The sequence below is a fragment of the Prunus avium genome, chromosome 2, assembly GCF_965620075.1.
Source record: "Prunus avium chromosome 2, drPruAviu1.hap1.1, whole genome shotgun sequence".
NCBI classification, from domain to species: domain Eukaryota; kingdom Viridiplantae; phylum Streptophyta; class Magnoliopsida; order Rosales; family Rosaceae; genus Prunus; species Prunus avium.
Genome location: NC_142285.1, coordinates 10,885,283 through 10,909,437, shown reverse-complemented (window position 1 = coordinate 10,909,437; position 24,155 = coordinate 10,885,283). Strand labels below are relative to the sequence as shown.

Below are 24,155 nucleotides of genomic sequence, written 5' to 3'. Positions count from 1 at the left end.
GACTAGCAAAAGATAAGTTTGGGAAGTTTGTTCGGTTCATTTTTTACACATGATTTTTCATGTTATTCACCCACTATTTTGAGTTAGTTCTTGACATTTTATAGCTTTTTACTTCTTTTTTGTGTTTTCTTAGATTTTACCTTGGTTGTGATGAAAATGAGCTAAAAGTGCATTATTAGTTATAAATTCTGTTTTTGTTCATTTTCGTAGGTCAACTTCTTGGCCTGGGATCAACATGCTCTGGTGCTCGGATGAGGTCATGATCTTCATGAGACTTGTTCCAATGGATGTTAACTACAACATATCCAAATTTGAGCTCCATTGGACAAGTATTGCCTATCCAACCAATCCAGCATGTTACCACAGCTCTGCAAATCCGGATTTGGCCAGCTTTTACCTCCTTTGTGTCATCTTAATTTCTTGTTACCATAACTCTTGGTAACAAGGAATTACCTTTGTAAATGAGATATTTTCTGAAGCTTTTGGCATCTTTGTGAGGACAAAGCTTCATCATGGCAAGGGGACAAGGGCAAAGGCTTTAAGGAAAGTATGAGTTTTATATTATATTTGTGAGCTGGAAATTGATGGGCAATGGAAAGGAAAGTGCAATCAGATTTTGGGAGAGGTTTTGAACGTGGGTAGCCAATTCATTCTATGATTCTACACATTGAGAGCAGATTTTGGAGAGTTTGGAGCTAGGAGAAGCCAAGGTGCAGCCAAGCAAAGTGGAGAAGAAGGCTTCCACCATTGATGACCTTGAAGCTTTCATCATTTTCTCAAAATCTGTAAACTCTTTCTAATTTTATTTTGAATTTGTATTTGGAATAAGTATGAGCAACTAAACTCCATAGCTAGGGCTTAGGTTGAAGCCCTAAACATGATTACCTTATTGTTTTGATACTTGAGTGTATGAATTTCTAGATATTGTTGATGAATTCCAATTCACCAAATTAATCTATCCTTGATGTGTGTTTTTCCTTGGTTGGCCATCTTTGAAAGCATGCTTCTTGAGATTGTTGGGATTATGTGTATCTTCATGTTATCCTAAGCAATAAATGGATGAAGTAAGAATCATCCATGTGAATTGGTTTCTTGAATACCTAATGTAAACACCATGCTATTAGGATTCTTGTGATGTTCATATTCTCTTTGAACTTAATGGGTTCTCCTTGTAATTGAATCGAAGTACGAACCATACCTAGGTTCGGTTATGGGGAGGGCACAAGTATTGTAGCACGAACCATGCACTTTACGTATATTAGAGAGAATCAATGCGTCTTGAGCCACGACCCATGGTCTTGATTGCGAACATCTTCATCAACACATTTAGAGTTCATCACTTGAGTATTCATGAACTTTGGTAGAATTGTTTAGGGTGGATTCCGAAACCCTAGTGTTTGTTACATTTTAATTTCACAATTTGATAATTCATCTCTGCTATTCTCATTTAAATTCAAAGTCCATTTACTTTCATGCAATAGAAATAGGTCACTTGAACCAAACCAAAACCCCTCCCCCCAATGTGTGTGTGAGTTGTGTGTTTGATACGTTGTGTGTCTTGTTTACTGAATTCTGTTTATTTTAGTAACTGTTTTGGACTTTTGGTCCGCGTTGTGTTCTTCCATTTTCTGTGCTGATTCCAACCGTATAAAGAACGTGAAATTTGGATAAACGGTTGGAAAGTTATAGGCAAAACACTGGACAGAGGTCGAAACTGGAAAAATAGAAAAACGAATCTGTCCAAATGGTGATAAAAGGGTGATAGAAAGTGCTGTTTGTGTTTTTCTCTAGTTTTCTTGTATTGTTTCATTTCTTTTACACTTCTTTACTCATTTTTAGTTTCCATTTTGCATTTGTGGTGTGTCAATTAAGTGTTCTTTACGTACTCAAATTAGAACTTATAGGAAGCCGACAAGTTCTTCGTGGGATCGACCCCGTACTTACATAATCTATACTTCGATAGATCCGTGCACTTGCGGGTATTTTTAATTGGTTGTTTGCACATTAATTTGTGTCCTCTTAGGAATGCAACATGAAGCGGTGAGCAATGGAAGCTCATAAGATTCTTCAACGCAAGGGAAAGTCTTTCGGGCTAGAAGAGAAGTCAGACAAGTTAAAGCTCGCTGCTCAGGTAAACCCTAGTCTCCTTGTTAAAGCACAATTTGAAAAATCAAATTTTGTTCCTGAAGACAAACCAAGCAGACCTAGCCTCCATGTTAAACCATTAGAGATGAAGCATGAGGCTCCCAAGATTACTCCAATCCAGCAGACGGTGCAACAAGAGAAAGAGATTATTGACAATTTATCGGATCGCAAAACACTAATGTCAGTTGGTGAATTGGCAAAGGGAATCACTTATACCGACCCTATACCAACAGGTTGGAAGCCCCATTGCATATAAGAAGGATGCCAATGAAGCAATGTGATTTGATTCGAAAGCAGTGGCATATCCAAGTTAGGTGTTCATATAGGTGTTGCTACTCTTGGGAGATTGAGGGACATGCTGGCAAAGAAAAAAATGAATCTCAACAATTGCACATATTTAACTTTGGATGAGGCTGATAGATTGGTAGATATGGGCTTTGAGGATGACATAAGACATGTTTTTGACCACGTTAAATCTCAAAGACAAATTCTCTTATTTTCAGCCACCATGCCCACAAAAGTTCTCGACTTTGCTAAAAATGCTTTGGTAAAACCCGCCACCGTGAACGTGGGAAGACCTGGAGCTGCAAATTTGGGCGTAATTCAGGAGGTTGAGTATGTGAAGCAAGAGGCCAAGTTTGTTTACCTTTTTGAATGTTTACAAAAGACCGCATCACCTGTTATAATATTCTGTGAAAACAAAGCTAATGTGGATGACATTCATAAATATCTTCTGATAAAAGGAGTGGATGCAGTGGGCATTCATGCGAGGATGGATCAGAATGAGAGAGAGGATGCCGTTTCTTCCTTCAAGAAAGGGAAGAAAGATGTCTTGGTTGCCACTGGTGTTGTCTCAAAGGGTTTGGATTTTCCGGATATTCAACATGTCATCAATTATGACATGCCAGCACAGATTGAAGACTATGTCCACATGATTGGACGAGAGGGAAGATGTGGCAAGACTGGAACAATAACAATGTTTATAAACAAAAATCAAAGTGAGACGACACTTCTTGATTTGAAGCACCTCCTGCAAGAGGCAAAACAAAGGATTCCACCTGTGTTGGCTGAGCTTAATGATCCAATGGAATTAAATGCGGATGCAATTACAAATGCAAGCGGGGTAAAGGGCTCGTTTATTGTGGCGGCCTTGGTCGTCGTATCCATGACTGCCCCAAACTGGAGCATTAGAAAAGAATGGCAATTTCCAGCTCTAGAAGGGATTATTTTGGATCTGGTGGTTACAGAGGGGAAATATGATATTTTTGATATGTATGTAACTATATATAAGTTGAAAAGGTGATGAAAGTTTTTCTTTCTGATATGAAGTCTATAAAGAAGACTTATTCATCAGCTTTGAAGTTACCTTGCGTATGTGCGGCTGAAACTGGGGGGTCAGTTTGCATACACTCTGGGAGGATTGGTCAAGTTGAGATTTAAGACAAAAAAGGTCATCCAACTTAATGTTTAACCCTAGTACATCTATACACAAACCTCACACACCTCACACACCCCACACACCCCACCACTCTTCATATTAAGTTTTAGAAAAGTACAAACTCCTCTACATCCTATTGCCAGATTACTCCTCTTTAAAGACATAAAACATTGAGGAGCCTATCTCTTTAAAAATCTTTATTTGGTCTAGGATCTCTTTCCATTGACAGTAAACGATATACTGTAATAGTTAGCGAGTTTGTCTGTCTTGCAGCAAGCACAAGGACCTTCATCTTCTTCTCAAAAATTAGGGGCCTTCTTCATCTTTTCCCCCCACTATTCAGTTTAGATATGTGCTTTTTTCTATAGTTTGTAGTAGGAAGATCGTGAGGTTTAAATAGAAAAACTATTTTATTTCAGTAGATTTATTTCAAAACATGGGGAAGAATTCAGACAGATACATAGAAATACTGGAATTGATACGTATGTCTAATCATAATGTGTGATGAAAAATTCAGACACGAAACTGGGTAAGGAGTAAGCGGGGGAATCTTGCAACTAGAGTTATATATGGATTCACAAGTTATTATTAAGTTTTCAAATTAGAGCATTCAACCCAAAATCAATTGGCAATAGGAGGCCCATATTTCATGTCTTCAGCTTGGGAAATAGATCTTTGAACACAGTTGATTCGCTAAGGAATACATTTAAGAAAAAGGAAATCAAAACACCAGGGTATGGACAGAATACAGATAAAAAAGTATGCATTCCAGAGCTAATTTCAAAGAAGACCAAACCCTAGACATCAAGGAAATTTGAATAACAAATTTGGAAAACATGATTACATTCTGTTACAGAACTGGAACTCTCATCTACTCCCAAAAAAGCCTCGCTAAGTAAGGCATTAAATAAACCCTACCCCTAAGAACCAAGTTCGAAAAAAATAACAGATTATTGGAAGGTTTTGATTAGTTAAACCATAAGCATTGCTAGAAGATTCTCTTAGTATACGAATTACTGCATCCAAATTATCCAGGCCCACAACAATGCCCTATTTCAACAAGAAAACACATATGAACTATGAGTTGTAATGTGGTGACATAAAAATAAATCCAGTAAAATAGTCACAATAAGACAGAAGTACACAAAGACAAGCTACCAATATCTTAATGCTAGAATATTATAATCTCAATACAACAATGAATGAGTCAAGCATCAATACTTAGGAATGAAGAACCAAATATTAACCGTTCATTGCATGCTTTAAAACCAAAAGTGCAAAATTAAATAAAAAACAGTAGGTATGAGGTAAGACAAACTATCCAAGATTTGAAGCCATTAAATGTCCCAACGGAGTAATATGAAAGCAGAGCAAAAACATTATCCATGAAATCAGAATCTAAATTTTCCAATGAATGTTTTGCTGAATAGACTTATGTAGTTAATAGAAGCAAGGACTCCAAAGCCAATAACTATAAGCCGGGGGCCTCAAGAATTTGAACTAACCAACCCGTGGAAGTGAAAACATTTTCTTGAAATAGCTTACCTACAAATATATTAAAATAACATATATGCATGAGTGAGCAAGTGGATCCGCGGGTGGGCATTTATACTAAAGAGATTAAACTTAGGTAGTCACCTGCAACAACTCCTTTAGACCCATCTGCTTAGGTTGCCCATTATGAATATTGTGAATAGACAAAATACCATATGAAAATCCAAGCATTGTGATGAATCATTTGAGCAAGAAAGTTCAATCAAGAAAATATAGTGTACTTCTAGAACAATGGAAAGCCATAATTTAGTAACACCAGAATCATTTTGAACGAAGAAATTGATCCAATATCAAGAGTTTTAAAGAAGCTGGAAAAAACATGTTTTGATTCGTTTTTCATATTTTCACAACTTTAAACGCATTTTTGACCTAGTAGATCACCTTAAAAGCCTACAAATGCCTATATGTCATAGCATAGTAGTGAGTTGCGTAAGTTAGGTCATTCCCTATTCAGAAATGTATTTTGCATCAAAAATGGACACCAAAAACCCCTAAAACACTGTTCACAGTAGTTTTACTATTCACTGCAAATTTTAGGGTTTTCCTTCTTGAACTGTGTTTTGTTTGGTTATTTTTCTGAGCTAGATAGATGTTTGCTTTTGTTATGAGAATCAACAAACTTTTCATAACAAAACCAAACCTAAAAACTCAAACCCTAAAGAAATAACCGGAAATTGCATTATTGCTTGGTAAGTTTCTTCAACAAATAGAATCTATCCAGTAATTTTTTTGTGATGGCACAAGATAACATGTAATTATGTGTAAGCTATAAGTAATCTCTTGCCACAAAGGTGTGATACTTATTAAGGACGCTTGCATGTATTATTTGTTAGTTTTGTGAATGAAGTTAAACTGTTTTCTCTTAACAAATTGAGAATCGGTTCGTAGGAAAGTAATATGTAATATGCTTTCGTTTGCAAATCCTTACAGTTATGAACACTCCCTCAATCAATTTCTCGCAAATTGAAACACTCACTAGTCAAACTTCAAAAGATGGAAGTTTGATTTTAAGGATATGCTCGGAATGAATGAGATCAATTATGATTTCACTCATGTTTTTGTTCGTTTATGTATCTTGTAGAACAACCCCAAAAGTTTGGGAAAAAGGAGAAGCATTTGGCTTTTAATAGGTGTCACTTGTGTCAACTTGTCACGAATGGCATTCTAGTAAAGAACATAGTGGAGCTAATTAAGAAGCGGCACAAAGATGAGCTGGAGCAGAAAAGGGTTAAAGCGCAGCGACGTCATTGACCTTATGGAGGACCCATAATGATATACATGGCTACAAAGAACAGTCTCAGAGATCTCAGGATCGCTGTAAAGCTCGGTGTATGCGCTTATGGGAGAGGACGAAACATCAATAAGCTACTTCGATACAAGAATCTCCTAGTGCAGTCTGTGAAACCGACGCTCGAACCTGAATCACTTGTTGAGATTTTCTATACCACCACTAATAGGGAAATAGTGGTACTTGACCCGTTCCCTGCTAGGGAGAACAACATTTTCATGGTAGCACGTTGTGACGAGAAGGATTAGATAGCTACATGTTGTTTTCGTTACTCGATCTTACTTCCTCGATCTTACTTCCTGGCACGAAAATATATGAAATGCTAAAACACTTAAACTTCAGTTTTATCATAATATGAAAACAGACATTATGCTCTCTGCATGGTTGATGAGAGCTCCAAGACATAGAACAAACAACCCACCCATAATTTGTAATAATAGTAAACAGAAATATAGGGCATAGAGAATATTATTATACATAATACAGCAAGAAATGCTCACCTTTGATTCATGGATCAAAGCTCCTTTTCCATTTTAAGGGGAAAATAAGGTAGCCCAGTAAGTATAACAAAATAAAAAACTATTTAAACATATATTCCAATATTTCTCTTCTATGACATATATAATAGATGAAAAATAAATAAAAACAAAATCTCGAAAAGCATTGAATAAACAAAAAACTAAAATAATTAATACAAAATTAAAAAGCAAAATCTTATTAAAATATGAAGAAGAAAAAAAGAAGGTAAAAACAAACCTTTTCCTCCACTGGCTTGTGGTCCAGAACAAAGCCCAGCGAAAGTCTGTAATTTTCATCAATAATAAACTCCCAGCTCTTAGCATAGACTTTCAGAAGCTCTTTGACTGCTGCCTTTGTCTGACCTTCGGAAATGCCAAAAGGATTCATTGCCCTACAGGCATCACGAAACTATTCACACCCTTTGTCTCTTCCTTTCGTTTTTCTACAACAAGTACCTAGAAGAAAAAAAAAAGCTAAAGAAGAAAGCTTTTACAATTTTTACCTCTCTCTGTTTTCTCCATTTTAGATTTAGTAGCCAGAAATAATTCTCTCTCTTTGTGACAGACCAAAATACCACTGCATTTAAAGAGGTTGCAATTATCCGTCATCCTCAGCTTGGTGAATATGCATTCGGTTTTATCACATCATCTGTAACCAATGGCAGACCCAGGAATTTTTATAGGGTTAGGCTAAATATTTTTTTTTTTAAGAAGAGATATATTATAAGTTTTTTTTTCTCATGAAACAAAAATGTAAATAAAATTTATATAGGTTCAAATATGGCGTTTTGGGTGGCTAGAAGAATTTTTTTGATGTTTGCTCTCTGAGGGTGTAACCCAATATCAGTACGATTAGAATAGGTCAAGTTGGTAGAGCCTTAGCATGAGTTCTACTTCTAATCAAATTTATATAGGTTTGGATTGATGTTTATTATTTCCTATATGCTTTAGGAATGGGCTTATTTTAAATAAAGCTATTATTTATTTTACTTAAATTGGACTATTATTAGTTTATTATTTTTATTTGGTGTAGTGAGCTAATATTTATTGGATTAACTATATAAACTTAACTATATTTAATATTTAAAAATCTTTCCCTAGGCTGGAGCCCACTCCAGCCTAGTAATAGATCCGCCCTTGTCTATAACCCTTCAGGTATGTTTCAATATTCTATTTATTAAAATGTTTAAATGTTTGGTTTGGATTTGGAAGAAGCAGATTTAGTGTGTATGTTCAATTGTTTTGTCCCAACGTCTACCTTGCTGAGTTGTTTTCTTCTTAATATTAGAATCAGGTGATGGCTTATATTGGTTGTTAATGAATGGGTGAGGAATAACTACAGTTGTAGGAAAATACTTAAAGTTGTCTCTTTCAGCTATATAATTATTTTCAGCTCTATCACTGAAGTTGTCTCTTTCACAATACATATAAATAATGAAAAAAACCCAGATTCTCACTCATTGAGAGCTACTCGTGTCATGCTTCTGGAGACCAATGTTATACGACAAAATATTAATTGTCATGCAATAGATATATACAATACAATTATACACGTACACAGCTATATATATAGTATAATAATATATCGTCATTAACTATAAGAAGGATTGTATATATATACAACTCTTGTGTACAAAACAGAGAAATTTCCTAATATTAGTAAGACCAATATCTCAAACTCAAACATTCTCCGGTGATAAGTATCTGCTTTCATTACCTCTGCTTACGGTTTAACAATTTAGAGAGAGAGAGAGATGAAGATTGCTCCTTTCTTGAAATCTTTGTCAAGGTCTGTCCATAATCAAGAACAACATGATCAGCACAATGAGCAGGAACTCAATACTGTTGGGGCTTGCACAACATTAACAGTGTGGAGAAAATCACTCCTGATTAGCTGCGAAGGGTTCAAGGTGATCGATTAGAACGGAGATCTCGTTTATCGGGTCGACAACCACGTCGGGCATCCTGAGGAAGTCATTCTCATGGATGCCTCTAGAAAATCCGTCCTCACAATGCGTCGTCGCAAGGTATACATATGTATAACTTGATTCGTCGCTCTAGATTGGTAATCTAACAATATAACGTTTACATGTATAACAGAGAGAAATAAAAAACTGGATTTAATGTTGACTGTTTAACGCGTTTGCTTGGCAGAAGCTTAGTCTAGTTGACAGTTGGTTTGTGCCAAAAGGAAATATTTTGTTTCCTTTTCCCTAGTTGATTAGGATTTATCCTTATATTTCTGCATGTTAATTTTTAATTCCTAGTAGGATTTGGATCATAATCAAAATTTCCAATTCCTATTAGGAATTGGATTATAATTTGATTCCTATATAAAGGCCTAGTTTTAGATTGTGCCTCAGGAAAGTTGTATCAAAACAAATAAAAAGAACCATGGAAAAAGAAGGTGATTATGTTGAGTATATTCCAGTGGCGAAGCGGCGAGCAATGGAAGCTCATAAGATTCTTTTCGGACTTGAAGAGAAGTCAGACAAGTTACTCCCAAAACCTACTCCAATCTCAAAAACAACACCGTATAAAGTACTTCATACAAGCTGGAAACCAAACTCAGTGGCGTAAATTTATTATTTCCCATTGAACCTTTTGCCTTTGCAATAAGGCATATGTATGTCTAATAGGTTATTGCATTTATCACCCATCCTTTTGGAACATTTCAAAGGCTTTTATTGAATTTGCCTCCACAATATCCCAATTCCCAACAATGTTGAAACAAATCAAATGAAAAACCAACAGGCCCAGAGCCTTCAAAACGACGGCTTTGTGTTTAGTTTTATCATACAATCCTTGTACACCTCTACCAATATTTGGGATATTTTTATTACAGCTCAGCTTTTGACTAAAATTATTTAATTCAACGACAATAGACTAATTTAATTTTCTTTATAAAATTAGTTTCCAAACCAAAATATCTCGGTTCCTTGAAGTTATAATATTCAATCAAAGTCATAACTTTCAAGGCCAAAATGCAAGTTTCAATTTTTAGCCCTAAAAATCAACTAGAGAAGTATAGGGAGAGAAATTGCATACACCAGTGAAGAACCAAAAGCCAGAATCTTAAGTCTCTACCAATGTTCTTGAATGATGATAAAGATATCACTCACCCAACCATGTTACAACTTAAGCTGCATTGAAGAGATGTGAGGCGATAAAGATTATTCAGAAAAATTGATGGGTCATAATCCAATTGCAGAACCCGTTTTTTATTTGAGAAGAATAGCAAAACCGTTTTACTAGTTAAATCTCCCATAGTATTGTGAATTCTTCAGAATGTTGGTATTTAAAAGCTACAAAGTACAGAGGAGAACAGAATTAAAAATAAATAAATAAATTGCACACCTCAATGAGATCACTTTCATCCCTAATATCGCTTATTCCTTCTAAACTCTGTAGAAAAAAGGAAAAAAGTATAAAGAAAAGGGGAAAAAGAAAAGAACTAAAACGAGATAAGAATTAACAACAATGTATGACCTTATTACTTTAATAATTTCATGTGAGTGATACAGCAGTTAGAAGTGCAATGCATCAACACAAAAATGGTGACAAATTTGGAACAAAGAGATAATACGTGTAACTAGAGAATTCTTGGGAAGATGATAAACAGAGACAATCAGTATTATTATATGAGGTCAACATGATATCAACAAAATAACTTAGATGAATATAACGGTACTTATTGGATTTAATATAGTCACATATTAAATAAGAATTATAATACTAACAAATGAATTTGGACCCTAAACACTGGAACCTTTCAGATTACAATCAAATAACATATATAAAAACCAATCACAAAACTACTTTTTAAAGAAAAATTACAATCCAGCACTTTTAAAGGATCATTTGCTACTTGCAAGAATGTCACCTTATTTTCCACAAGTTCGGCTATCTTCTCCACGAGGGCTGATTTGTTGGTTTGGTGAGGGATCTGACTCATTCCCAAAGTATAAATCACTAAAAAATTAAACTCTTTCATGAGAATCTAAGACCATGCTTATTTAATGCAAACCAGACAAGAAGACCAAGGCAAACCTCCTTTATGATACTTGCACTTCTCTTTGTTCTAGAATCAAGCAATTCAACATCAGTTTTCCCTCTGACCACAATGCGTCCTTTCCCAGTTCGATATGCCTCCAAGATGCTTCACAAAATGAACATTTATCCAAAAATTATTGATTGCACAAACATAAATGTCCATGAATGTTTTTACCCATATGCACAAGAACAAACACGTATATAAGGAAGATGCTGCCAGCATAAGCAAAAGGGATAATTCTGCCACTATATTACTCTCATCATTTGTATTATATTACATCTTCAATTACTCTATCTTCACCTTAAGCTCAAGTTTCCCATAATCAGTCCTCCAGTTGGGAAATCAGGCCCTGGCATGTATTCCAGCAATTCTTGCAACTGTCACAGGGAAAACCAAATGTCAAATACTCGAAGGAAAAATGAAATGGAAAATAAAGAAAACACAAAAACAAAAATGGGTCGATAGAAAGCGAAGTTCTTTTTAGTTTACTTAAAGGGTTCAAATTATGCCCAATAGTTCTAACTTCTGTGGAGAACAGTGATGGCAATGGTAAAGTCATACTTAAACATAACTGTATAGCCAATAATTGAGATTCTTTAATATCAAAGTTTCAAATCATCTTAACAGATAACTCAACTACAGGAGCAACACGAAATTTCTCAAAGACTAACCACTTCCAAAAAAGTTATTGAGCACCGCTAAATGCAAAAAGGAATTGACGGAAGATAAGTGTATATGATGCTACATTAAAGACGTGTAACTGTTGCCTAAACGTATTTGTTTGCCATTAAACCCAAATTGTTAATACTAATCATGGATACACTATTTTATGAAGTTTATATGTAAAATTGATGCGGAATTGATTAGTTTTGTATTTCCTAAAGTGTCATTCAAAAATTCCATTCTGTTTTAGAAAATTTTGTCATTTTCATTAATTTCAATATTTCCAGCAATATTTTCAGTGACATCACGATTTTCATCCTTGGATATAACAAAGGGAATGGTACACTAGATTCATTTCAACTATCTTATAAGTTGATAGAAAAGAAGCAATTTTTCCATGTAGACAAAGACTCAAGTTTACGTCAAAGTCTCTTCCCCAACAATATGTTGTGATATTTCAGTGAGGGATACCTAAATGCTGTCTTTTCTCCAAGTTGTTACATAATGTGTAAAATGTAAGGATAGGATGCAGATCATTGTTTGTCCATAGTCAGGTAGATTTAAACTTGTGGTGTTTACTATTCAAGGAGGCTGGAGTAGGTTGGGTAATTCCACAAGGGTACCCTTCATTAGTTAGTGAAAGTCTTGCTGCTTTTGGTAGAGGAAATAAGGCTCGGGTCTTATAGGGTTGTTGCAAGATGGCTGTTTTGTGGGTGATCTGGATGAAGAGGAATAAGGGGATGGGGATAGAAGAGCTGTGGGAGAGGGTGATGTTTTTGTCATCCCTTTGGGCTTCACTTACATCAGATTTCAGGGATCTTTTCCTTTCTATTTTGCTAAATTGGGAGTCATCTATAGGATAATGTGGTTTTGTAGGTTTCGTTTGTTTTTTTTGTAATCATTTGTAGTTTGTTTTTGGTGGAATTCTTGTTCACTATCCCTTGTCTATGTTAGATTATGTTTTAGGAAAATTCTACGGTGGGCGTGGCGCATGGATGCGCCCACTGTTATAAGCCATTGGATGAATAGTTGGTGATGTGGAGTTATCCACACCGTTGAGTTAATTACCGGATAAATCGGTTGTTGTAGGTAAAAAGAATAAAAAAAGCAGAAACTCTCCTTTTCAAGTCGAGTTAGGGTAAGGTTTCTCTTCTCTCTCTTTCCTCTCCTCCTCCTGTGACGACGAGACAGCGACTCCTCTCCTCTCAGGTATCTCTCTCTTTCTTCTCCATAATTGTCTCTCTCATCTCTATATCTCATGGTCTCTCAATTTCCTTCCCAGGCTTCGTTTCTAAACCAAACCCATACCAAAAATCTCAGCCCCAATCTAAACCCCCATTTTGCTCAATCCCTGCCGTCTATCTCTCTCTCTCTCTCTCTCTCTCAATCGTTTTAGCCTTCACTCTCCGTCTCACTCGATTCTCTTTCTCTATAGCTCTGGCGTGCTCTCTCTCTCTCTCTCTCTCTCTCTCTCTCTCTCTCTCTCTCTTAGATATGAGCACCAAACATGGGTGGGCACAAATCTGTGCGTGATGGGAATCCTTTGAAATAGAAAGTTTGGGGTTTCAATTTTGTTAAATTGAAACCATCTTAGCCAGAAAGTTTAGTGATGGGCATTCTTATGGGCATCACTCTCCCTGTGAAAAAAGATAATTTTAATTATTCAAGGTTTGAGTTTTCTAATTTATATTGTAAGTTTTAGGTTTTAATTTTGGGCTATGGTCTGTGCAGGTTTTGATCTTTTTAATTTGTATTTGGACCATTAATTTGGAGACAAGGTGATGATTTCATATTAGTGTTGAACTAGATGCAGATTTAGTAATGTCAGCTTCTCTTGCTCTGCTAACTCTCTCTGATTCAAAACTTCACTTCACAGGCGCTCCTCTATCTCAGCTAGCTCCCTTTCTCATATCAATATCAAGTACGAATGTGGTTGCTTCCTCCAATTCCTCTGTATTTCAACTTGAATTTATAGAATTAGGTTTTGTTTGCTGTAAATTTGGGGCTTTTGTTCTCATTGAGCTGTAGGAGGTTTGTGGGGTAAATTGAAATGCTTGATAGAGGATTTTAAGGGGATGCATGATGTTGCAGATATTATTTTGCCTTGTGTTATAAAATATCTCAGCTGCTTGGTCTTTTAACATTCTCCTTGGCTCAGAATCATTTTTGGGCGTACTTGTGATCATGAAATGAAATCTTGGTTGATGGGGGTCAGATTATTTTTTTCCTTAGGAAGGATGGGGTAAATTAGTTCCTCTGTTTTTCATTGGTGATGTTACTTCTTGTAATAAACTACCAATTAGCTTATTTCAACAATGTTAAAAGTGGTTTGGTTGCTGTTGATGTAATTTTTTTGTAATAAATTCTGATGAAATAGGCAATACATTCATTATAATTGCTTTCTTTTGAGATGATTGGTTTTCTATGGTGTGGCCCTTTTTCGGGTCTGCAATATATAAATTTATGATAATCTGGTTGCATTCTCTCTCTCTCTCTCTCTCTCTCTCTCTCTCTCTCTCTCTCTGTTTTGGTATGTTTTTAGCGTGAAATTACATCTTTTTCTCTTTTGAATATAAATTTGGTCTGTTTTTAGTTGGTCAAGTATTTATAAGCTCGAAACCAGTTAAAGTTCGAATTGTGAATGATGAGATTTCCATTTAATTTGAGGGATAAGTGATTCATGACCCTGCAATTATAGTTTTAGGAGCTAAATGCAAGGATATATAATTTTTATTGCTCAAAATTTAGGATTTTTTCTATTAAATTAGGCTTGTCGAATTAGGGTTTCTAAATTGAATTGGGGGTTGAGGTAGATGATTTTTTCTGTTAAATTAAGGCCGTCAAGGTGGTTGAGAGTTAGTTTTCAATTTTGATTTTAATTTCAAGGAGCTGTTTGATCGTTCTGCATATTATAAAGTTCTGATGGCGATCTGTTTTTTTTTTAGCGAAATTGATGAGAATTCTGGCCGAATAACCGAAGAGATAGAGAAGTGCAAAGAGCAGAGTCTTGAGAAGAAGAGAGGCTTAGAGGAAGCCAAAGAACAAGTTGAGAAAGCTGCTTATGTAGTTTTAGAGATGCTCAACAACAGAGGATAGATTGTAGAGTGAATGTATTGAACAATACTTTCAATTACATGAATGAAGTTTATGTTGGCTTTGATGAGGATATAGTACCATTGAGAATAAGCTTTTAAAGTAAATTTGACTGTTATATCATAGTTTATGTGCCAATTGAAACAATCATCCCATTAGCATTGTGAATGGGCATTGTACCATAAAGTTGTATTTTCAGATTAGTGTATGTATATTGCCATGTTATTGATAGTCTTTTCAATTTTGAGAAAGTATATACAATATGTGATTTGTCAATGTAATTGACAAACAGCCAGTTCCATTTGCATTCCAGTCGTGCAATTGACAAACAAAGTAGTACTATTTGCATTCAAGTCGAGCAATTGCCATTATCTATGCACAATTAATTGAAAATGTAAATATAATATGTGATTTGTCAATGTAATTGACAAACAGGTAGTGTAATTTGCATTCCAGTAGTGCAATTGACAATCAAAGTAGTCCTATTTGCATTTCAGTCTTGCAATAATTGTTATCTTTGCACAATTATGAAACATAGAATCTCTCACTAATGATAAATCCTTCATAATTAATTGTATGTTCAAAAGGTTGTAATCTATGTGCAAAAAAACTTAGTAGAATTCATAAAAACATTGCTTAATAGTGAGTGACCGGTTAAATGGGTTGCTCCAAGTTAAAAAAAGGAAAAAAAAAGAAGAGAAATCTGAAAAGAAAGAAGGCTTTCCTGCGACTTCTATCTCTTCCTCTTCTTGGCACTTCTATCTTTTTTTCTTCGCACGACTCGTGTCTCTTCTTCTCTCTCTTCTTTAGTTGGGCTTGTTAAAATGAAGGTTTGATTATTCAAGAATAGAAGAAAGGAAGGGAAGAGAGAGAGAGAACAAAGAGAGCAATAGAAGAAAGAAATCAAAGCTTCTGTATATTTCTCAATCATCTGAGCAGTACAATTGTAAGCTTATATATTCTTAGCTTAGCTTTTGCTTACTGTAATTTGTTTGATGCTATAGACTTATTATATAATGATGTCAAATATGATCGTGTATTGTTCTATCTCAATGGGTTCAATTAGTTAATTCCAAAGGAAGTGACCATAAGATGGAAAGGGCACTGATAGATTGCCTCACCTAAGATGAAAAGGTAATAATGTAATTGACAAACAGTTAGATCGAAAATGCAAAGGAATAATGCAATTGACAAACAGTTAGTTGGAAATTGCAAACGAATAATGCAATTGACAAAAAATTCGTTGTAAATTGTTCCATAGAATTGTAAAACCCATCCGTAATCTTGTAATATTGTAATTTACAAGGATAAAGACATCTAGTACAATATTAAGGTAACTAGGGACATTAGGACAGTAAATTGAGTCCTTATACGTGTAAACACAAACGTTTACTATATTAAGGTCTTGTTTTACTCGGTTTTGGACAATTATGTTCCATATGATTGTAAAATGCGTCCTTAATCTTGTAATATCGTAATTTACAAAGATAAAGACATGTAGTACAATATTAGGGTAAATGGGAACATTCAGAAGGTAAATTGGGTCCTTAGTATTGTAAACATGGATGTTTACAATATTAAGGTCTCGTATTACTCTATTTAGGATAGTTATGTTCCAGGAGATTGTAAAACCCATCCTTATTATGGTAATTTCGTAATTTACAAAGAGATAGACATGTATTACAATATTAAGGTAACTAGGGACATTGAGAAAGTAAATTGGGTCCTTATTCGTGTAAACACAAACGTTTACTATATTAAGGTCTTGTTTTACTCCGTTTTGGACAGGTATGTTCCATATGATTGTAAAATGCATCATTAATCTTGTAATATCGTACTTTATAAATATAAAGACATGTAGTACAACATTAGGGTCAAGGGGAACATTCGGAAGGTAAATTGGGTCCTTAGTATTGTAAACATGAATGTTTACAATATTAAGGTCTCGTATTACTCTATTTAGGATAGTTATGTTCCAGGAGATTGTAAAACCCATCCTTATTATGGTAATTTCGTAATTTACAAAGAGATGGACATGTATTACAATATTAAGGTAACTAGGGACATTGAGAAAGTAAATTGGGTCCTTATACGTGTAAACACAAACGTTTACTATATTAAGGTCTTGTTTTACTCGGTTTTGGACAGTTATGTTCCATGTGATTGTAAAATGCATCCTTAATCTTGTAATATCGAAATTTACAAAAATAAAGACATGTAGTACAATATTAGGGTAAATGGGAACATTCGGATGGTAAATTGGGTCCTTATACTAGTAAACTCGGATGTTTACAATACTAAGGTCTTGTATTACTCTTTTATGGATAGTTATGTTCCAGAACATTGTAAAACCCATCCTTAATCTTGTAATATCGTAATTTACAAAGAGAAGGACGTTTAGTACAATATTAAGGTAACTATGGACATTAGGAAAGTAAATTGAGTCCTTATATGTGTAAACACAAACTTTTACTATATTAAGGTCTTGTTTTACTCGGTTTTGGACAGTTATGTTCCATTTGATTGTAAAATGCATCATTAATCTTGTAATATAGTAATTTACAAAGATAAAGACATGTAGTACAATATTAGGGTAAATGGGAACATTCGGATGGTAAATTGGGTCCTTATACTTGTAAACTCGGATGTTTACAATACTAAGGTCTTGTATTACTCTTTTATGGATAGTTATATTCCAGAACATTGTAAAACCCATCCTTAATCTTGTAACATCGTAATTTACAAAGATAAAGACATGTAGTACAATATTAGGGTAAATAGGAACATTCTGATGGTAAATTGGGTCCTTATACTTGTAAACTGGGATGTTTACAATACTATGAATTAGGTGAACCCTAATGTTGTAATCATAGTTCAAAAACTTGTAAACAGCTGCCCAAATCTTGTAACTTATAAGTTTTAGGATCCTCTTACAATGTTATGGTACTCTCATATCTAAACTACTGTAAATCACTATCCAATCATATGCCAATTGCCAAACAGGAAGGGCATAATTGCATGACCCTTATGCAATTACATTTTCAAAAAGTGGAAACTTGATAACTTGTATAACCGGTAACCAATTTTTTTAAAAATCTAGGAGCATCATAAAGGACAAATGGTGCATGGGTGCACCTGGTGCACTGTAGAAGGTGCCTTTTATTTAATAAAATTTGTTTCTTTTCAACCCAAAAAAAGAGATAGGGCTGAAGGCGCCATTTTGGGGTTTTGGGGTTTCGAGGCCTCTTGCGCGCCAAGATGCGTGCGGGTTTTTGGATTGGAAGCGCCGCACGTGACTTTCTAAGAGCATTTTAAAGGAGGGATATTTGTAGAAATGTCACCTGAACTTATGCATTAGTTTCAATTTGTCACCTGAAAAAAAAATTTAAGAGAAATGTCACCTGAATTATTCAAAATCTATAATTTGTCATCTGACTTTAACATGATCCAATTTTCCATCCATAATTAAGGGTATTTTAGTCTTTTCATTTTTTAAGGTGGTTTAAAAATGAAAAAATCATTATACAACCCTTTCCTACCAAACATTAAAAAAAATTAAAAAATGCATTTTTTTCCATCCCCTGTCGTCTCTCTCTATTCTCCCTCCCTTCCCAACCACACCTCCCATATCCTCTGTTTTTTGTCTCCCCCAAGACCTGAGCATGGAAGGGATGGGCTGCCATATCTGCCAAGCGGCAATTAAAACCACGTTGACAGAAAAATGAATCAGTGATTCATGTAAATTCTTTTGCAAACTAAAAGAAATAAGAAACGGCAAAGGAGATTTAAAAGGTAAAGCAATCAATGTGCTGGATCACCTTGATGGAGTAGTGACATAGTAGGCAAGACCACCAACTGGTATAAACTGGCCACCGGAATATTCAGACTCCTGCCACTTCCCCAACAAATTAACGAAGAAATTCCCACCATACCTCCTGTAAAGCAACTATACAGAGAAAACAAGTGCCATGTCAATTGAAAAAGAAATGCATTTACGAGCCTTTAATTTTTATTGCCTAGTAGCTTACCTGGGAGATAAAATAAAGATTGGAGACAAGAGCGGATTGGAGAATAATGGGCATGTTAGCTGTGTAGAAAAGCTTAATAGGATATGATCCCTCCCTGCTGTCCACGGGCATTCTATGATCCCTGCAATTTTCAATTTTTTAATGTTTGGTATGAAAGAATCTTGATTTTTAATGGTTTATTTTAAAATATATACAATTTTGTATAATAATTTTTTCATTTTTAAACCACTCTTAAAAATGAAAATACTAAAATACCCTTAATCATGGATGAAAAATTAGATGATGTTAAAGTCAGATGACAAATTATAGATTTTGAATAATTCAGGTGACATTTCTCTTAAATTTTTTTTTCAGGTGACAAATTGAAACTAAGGTATAAGTTCAGGTGACATTTCTACAAATATCCCTTTCAAAGGATAAAAATAAAAAGCATTTCAAAGGAATATGCAGAGATGAATGAGTGTATTCAATTAGGATTATAAAGAGTTTAAAAAGATTCTGTTTAAGTGCCAAATTTCTTAAAATTTGATGGAACTTTTAGAATTCGTATAGAACTTATAGACTTTCAGAAGACTTCTATATAATTCTTTAATAAACTTTGTTAAGATTTGTATGGCTTTTATTCTAGACTTCTATAATTTCTTTAACATATTTTTTTTAAAAATAAATGCTAAGAGCCAGCTAATTAGTCATGAATAGCCAACTGGTAATCTCTATAATATTGACAGCCACATGAATAGTATTCAGCAAAGAAGGTGAGAAAATGAGATATGCATACAAAAATTCAACTTCGTCCTCCAAAAAAAATCACGAAATTATCGTACTATAATTTACAAACAACAAAACAATCGAACCTCAATAGATGTTCTGATAGTAGCATTGCTGTCGATGCTTATTTTATATAGTAGCATTGATAGTAGCGTGCATGAATTGATTTTTGTTAAAAAAAAATAGTTGGAAAGTATGCTGTCAACGTATCTAATGGTGATCCAATTTCAAGAGATGTTCTGATACTTGACAACATGAAATAAAAAGCCAAATTCATAACATCTCCTTCAACAACATGAAATAAAATTATGTTTAACGAAAAACAAAATTCATAAGAAATATAGTGACAAATGTATTACAAATTTGAAAGAAAAGTTTAAGGAAAATATTTAACATTCATTCATTATCCTTGATTCTCATTGTTGTCATTGTGCCCAACATCTCTCCACATATCCAAAGCTATACCAACTCTCCATTCATTAGCATTCTGTGTTCTTGTGTTTGGAAAACTAGTTCAGGATCCCCTTCATTAACCGGTAACGATGAAGATGAAGAAGATTCGTTCTCCAATTCAACAGGAAATTCATCATATCTACACTCTTTTCGAAGAAAATTGTGTAGTCCTACACAAGCTAACACTATCTGTGTTTGTGTCTTATATGGGAATGGAGGTGCAGACTTAAAAATTGTAAATCGTGACTTAAATATACCAAATATCCTCTCAATGACATTCCTCAAGGACGAATGATGAAGATAGAACAACTCAACTTCATTTGCAGGTGCACGACCCCGACCACCAAACTCTTGGAGATGATATCAAACACCTTGAAATGGAGCCAAAAATTGGCGTCGATTTGGAAATCCACAATCCACTAAGAAAAATTTACCTGATAATAGATTACACATATGTTAGTATCCAATGTATGACCTAATGTAAACTATAAGAAAAAATTTTAAATTTAAAAATACCTTGTGGCACTTTAAGTCCATTCCTCCTTGTTAAAGTATCTTGTAGTACTCTTGAATCGTGAGCTGAGCCCTCCCACCTACTAAGGACATATATGAATTCCAAATCAAAGTTATAAGCTGCTAATACATTTTGTGATATCGTACCGTGACGATTATGATAGCTGCTTACGTCGCGTCCCGTTACCATTGCTGGAATATGTGTGCCGTCAATAGCTCCGATACAGTCTTGAAATAAACCCAAAAGTTTAAAAGATATTATTAAACATAAACAAATTGAATAAAACAAGTTGCACCGGACAACACATTTACCTTAAAGTATGGGTAAAACCTTGTACTTTCCCTTATTTTAGTTGGTACCACGGATCCAGGTTTGGCTAGCATCTCTGTTTCTATTGTGACACCTAAGCTTTTCATTAAGCTTAGGGAGTATTTTGGTTTCTACAGTTGCCTTGCTTAGCATTCCATTATCATCACGCCATCCACGGGTTGCAGCATCAACCATGAGTTGCAATAACATTCTACTCTCTTCCACACTCCAAGCATTATAATCTTGTTTGCTCTTCCCTTTTCCATTTACTTGTTGTGTATTTTCAGACTCCATTTGAGTGGTGCAACTATGAATTTTATCATATCAATCACAAATACAACATAAAAAATATACAAAACTACAAACGTTGATCCCAAAAAATGCACATCAGCAACCATAAATCCTAATAGACACATCTTATGTTGAATACTAACATGAATGATGTAGAACAAATGGCTGAATGGATTGAAGAAGAATTGGAGTGAAGAATGGAAAAAGGACACAGTAGGAATTACAGATTTGGCGTCCGAGCTCCAATTGGGGCCTATGATACCTTTATGAAAAGGGAACGATGCCACAAGTCAAACTCACAAATTTGTTATGATATATGGTGGATTTTGGGCTTTTGGGGTCGTTTAGGGTTCCAAAACAGCATTTAAAAGTTGTAATTTTTGGCTTTTCGTTTTTTCACTGTTTATCTCTATTTGTCTCAGTTTTTTTGTTTGATTATAGAAAGGTTGTCAATTTATATTTCAATTTCCTATCCTATGCAGTGATTCAATGAACAATTCTTATAAAGTCGTATATAGATATTTCAGAAGAAAATCAAGTATAAATCCTAGTAACAAGCATAAACCATAACCCCAAGCTAAACCATAATAACAAGTAAAACATGTAACCCCAAACTATATCCTAATAACAAGAAAAACATGATGAAGAAAAATCAAGGAAAAAAAATCATGGAAAAAGAAAACCCATTGAGATATTGATCAAAGAAAAAATAGGGAGCATACCTTCACAGATGGAGGAAGGAGGCTGTTCTTCTTCTATTGCAGAGAGAAAAGCTAGGGCAAGAGAAAAATGTCTTATGAAATACTTGGGGGTGAGGTCGGATTTATTATGGTCTTTCTTATTTATACCTCTCACCTTAAAACCTACTAAAATTTATCACTTAATGAAATCCTTCCAAATATATGACCTTTTGAATACACCTATATTTGATTCAACTTTTTTATAATCCTAATTGAATGCACCCATATTTGAATGGACTTTTTAAAAGTTCATACAAGTCGGAATTGAATACACTCAAACTTGTAAAACCTCTTTTAAAGTTTGTATAAATCCAAATTGAATACACCCGAATTTTTAAAATCTTTTTAAACGCTTACCCGAAGTGAACGTATAGAGCAAAAGAAAACAAACAAATTGTCCACTCAAAACGGGTCAAGAAGTTGAAAATGGGGGTTTTTTTTTCTTAATGCATCACATATTTTAAGCCGTTAGATCTGGCCAAGCATAATCATACGGTTGTAAATGAATAGTTGCTCACAGGTACTCAAGTGCATCGGTGCCTTGGTTTTTCCTCCTTTCTCTCAAAACAAAAATGATTGAAAAAAGATATGGCAAATCAGTTTTGTTTTGAAAAATGATGCAGGTACGAAAAATCCCTAGTTTCTTTAGAAAAAGAGTCTTTAAAAAAAGTTAAATTGCTTTGAATTAATGGGCTTAAATCTGTTTTGCTATATTGATCATTGACAATGAAGAGGTAGAATAGTAAAGGAGGTGTTTGTACTTAATAAATCACGGCCATGAACTGGCCGAAGGAACCCCTTTTCTCAGCCCCAGTACTTGCTCGTGGAACTAAAACGCGGCGTTTCGCCGGGATACTTGGCCTCCCTGGAGACAAAAGAAAAGTTGTTAAGGCACGAACATCTCGGCCTCGATTGTAGGCCGAGGCCAAGGCCGAGCGAAATTACGGCCAAAGGCATTAAAGTCAGATCATCAAGTGGCAGCAGGGTCCCATGCTTCATTTAATGAAGTAGTGCCTCTGTTTATTGCAGCAAACCCACTGGCCAAGAATAAGCATTTAATGCACGAGGGAAGGTGGGAAGTGACTGAAGTCAGGGTTTGGCGATAGAAAGCAGAGTGATTAGACGTGGACATTCTCACAAGAATTCTTATAGCTTGAGAGATTGGGTGACTAACTATCAGAGCAATAAATGCGTCTCCACGACCAGTTGCGCAAAACCCACGAGCAGGGCGGCGGCCGAGATTCACCAGGATTTATGGGGTCATGCCACCCATACTTCACGATCCCAAATGTCGATTGGACTACCCACTTGCTCTAATCAGGCTCCACCATACAGATTTTCAGCCTCGATTACTCCTCCAGGAACCCTTCCTATAAATACAAGGCTCAAGCTACATTCAAAGGGTTCAAACACCAAACCAAAGCCTCCCACGGAGCAACTTATATTTTCCTGTAATGCACTTTCAATATTTTACTTGCTTTTCTAGGAGTAGTGTTAGTTTGTAAGGAAAATCCATTCATCAATAAATCCATTCAAGGCGCCGGAGCACCATCTCTGTTATTCGCTCATTCACCCCATATATCATACGACCGCCGCTCACTGAGCAGCGCGCCGGAGCACCGCCCTAAAACCACCATCAACACCACCACTAAACGGCCTTGTAGCTCAGGCCGTGAACCTGCCGGCCGAGATTAGTTCCTCTCTCGGCCACAATCGTTTGATTAAAAATCAAGTCCAAACAGGCGCACCATTTAACCACTTCCATACATCAAACATCTCGACGCACGGTAGACCGTGCTGGCACGCCCGTGCACAACCGCACCGCATCCAAAAGCAGGAAGCCGCGTGTCAACGCATATCCCCTCGGCCCGGAACTCTAGGTCGTGAGATTTGTGCGGCAGACAGGAGGAATTTAAGATGTGGCAGCTTTTTCATTTTTCCCATTATGTTTACCTGGGAATTAAGATCTCATTCATGTACTGGTGAGGAGTAACTAAGCCTTGTAGGTAAACCATGTAGATCTTGATTTCAAAAGGAGTCTAGAATGAACATGTGAAAGTCAGAATACTAGGTATTGTTAATTCCGGTGACGAACCCTTTTACGAGAATGTTATGTTTAGAATACAAGTAATGATAATGTTGACACCATATGTGTTGACCTCACCTCCCCCCTTAAGCAAATCCCACCAATTAAGGGATAACCCTTACTTGTTATACCTCACATCCCACCAACAAGGAGTAGCTAGCCATGCCCCATCCCATGCTTTCTCAATGCCTAAGGCCCCCAAATCAAGGGGAG

The 24,155-nt window shown here is 35.4% G+C and overlaps 1 protein-coding gene, 1 long non-coding RNA gene and 2 pseudogenes across 3 annotated transcripts; 2 read left to right on the top strand and 2 right to left on the bottom strand.

Annotated features, from left to right (window-relative positions):
• LOC110767940 (DEAD-box ATP-dependent RNA helicase 35-like) overlaps positions 1–3,405 on the top strand; it is a 75,037-nt pseudogene extending 71,632 nt beyond the window's left edge.
• A 6,784-nt stretch (positions 3,406–10,189) lies between these two features.
• On the bottom strand, positions 10,190–11,462 carry LOC110771066 (DNA gyrase subunit A, chloroplastic/mitochondrial-like). 2 transcript variants are annotated; one of them, XM_088249447.1, is made up of 4 exons: positions 11,298–11,462; positions 10,994–11,102; positions 10,827–10,889; positions 10,190–10,348 (listed from the first exon to the last, which is right to left on the bottom strand). In XM_088249447.1, exons 1-4 carry the CDS (start codon positions 11,351–11,353, stop codon positions 10,274–10,276), a joined length of 303 nt encoding a protein of 100 aa, XP_088105573.1. In that variant the 5' UTR covers positions 11,354–11,462; the 3' UTR covers positions 10,190–10,273. The 2 variants fall into 2 exon arrangements, 1 of the variants encoding a protein (XP_088105573.1); XR_015834033.1 differs by lacking the exon at positions 11,298–11,462 and having other exon boundaries at positions 10,827–10,915; positions 10,994–11,273.
• A 1,195-nt stretch (positions 11,463–12,657) lies between these two features.
• LOC148296494 (uncharacterized) lies at positions 12,658–14,823 on the top strand. The gene is made up of 4 exons (XR_015833598.1): positions 12,658–12,869; positions 13,392–13,438; positions 13,537–13,581; positions 14,606–14,823. It is a non-coding gene; the product is annotated as an uncharacterized LOC148296494 (long non-coding RNA).
• A 3,524-nt stretch (positions 14,824–18,347) lies between these two features.
• LOC148296493 (uncharacterized) lies at positions 18,348–20,929 on the bottom strand (annotated as a pseudogene).
• Between the last annotated feature and the right edge of the window lie 3,226 nt (positions 20,930–24,155).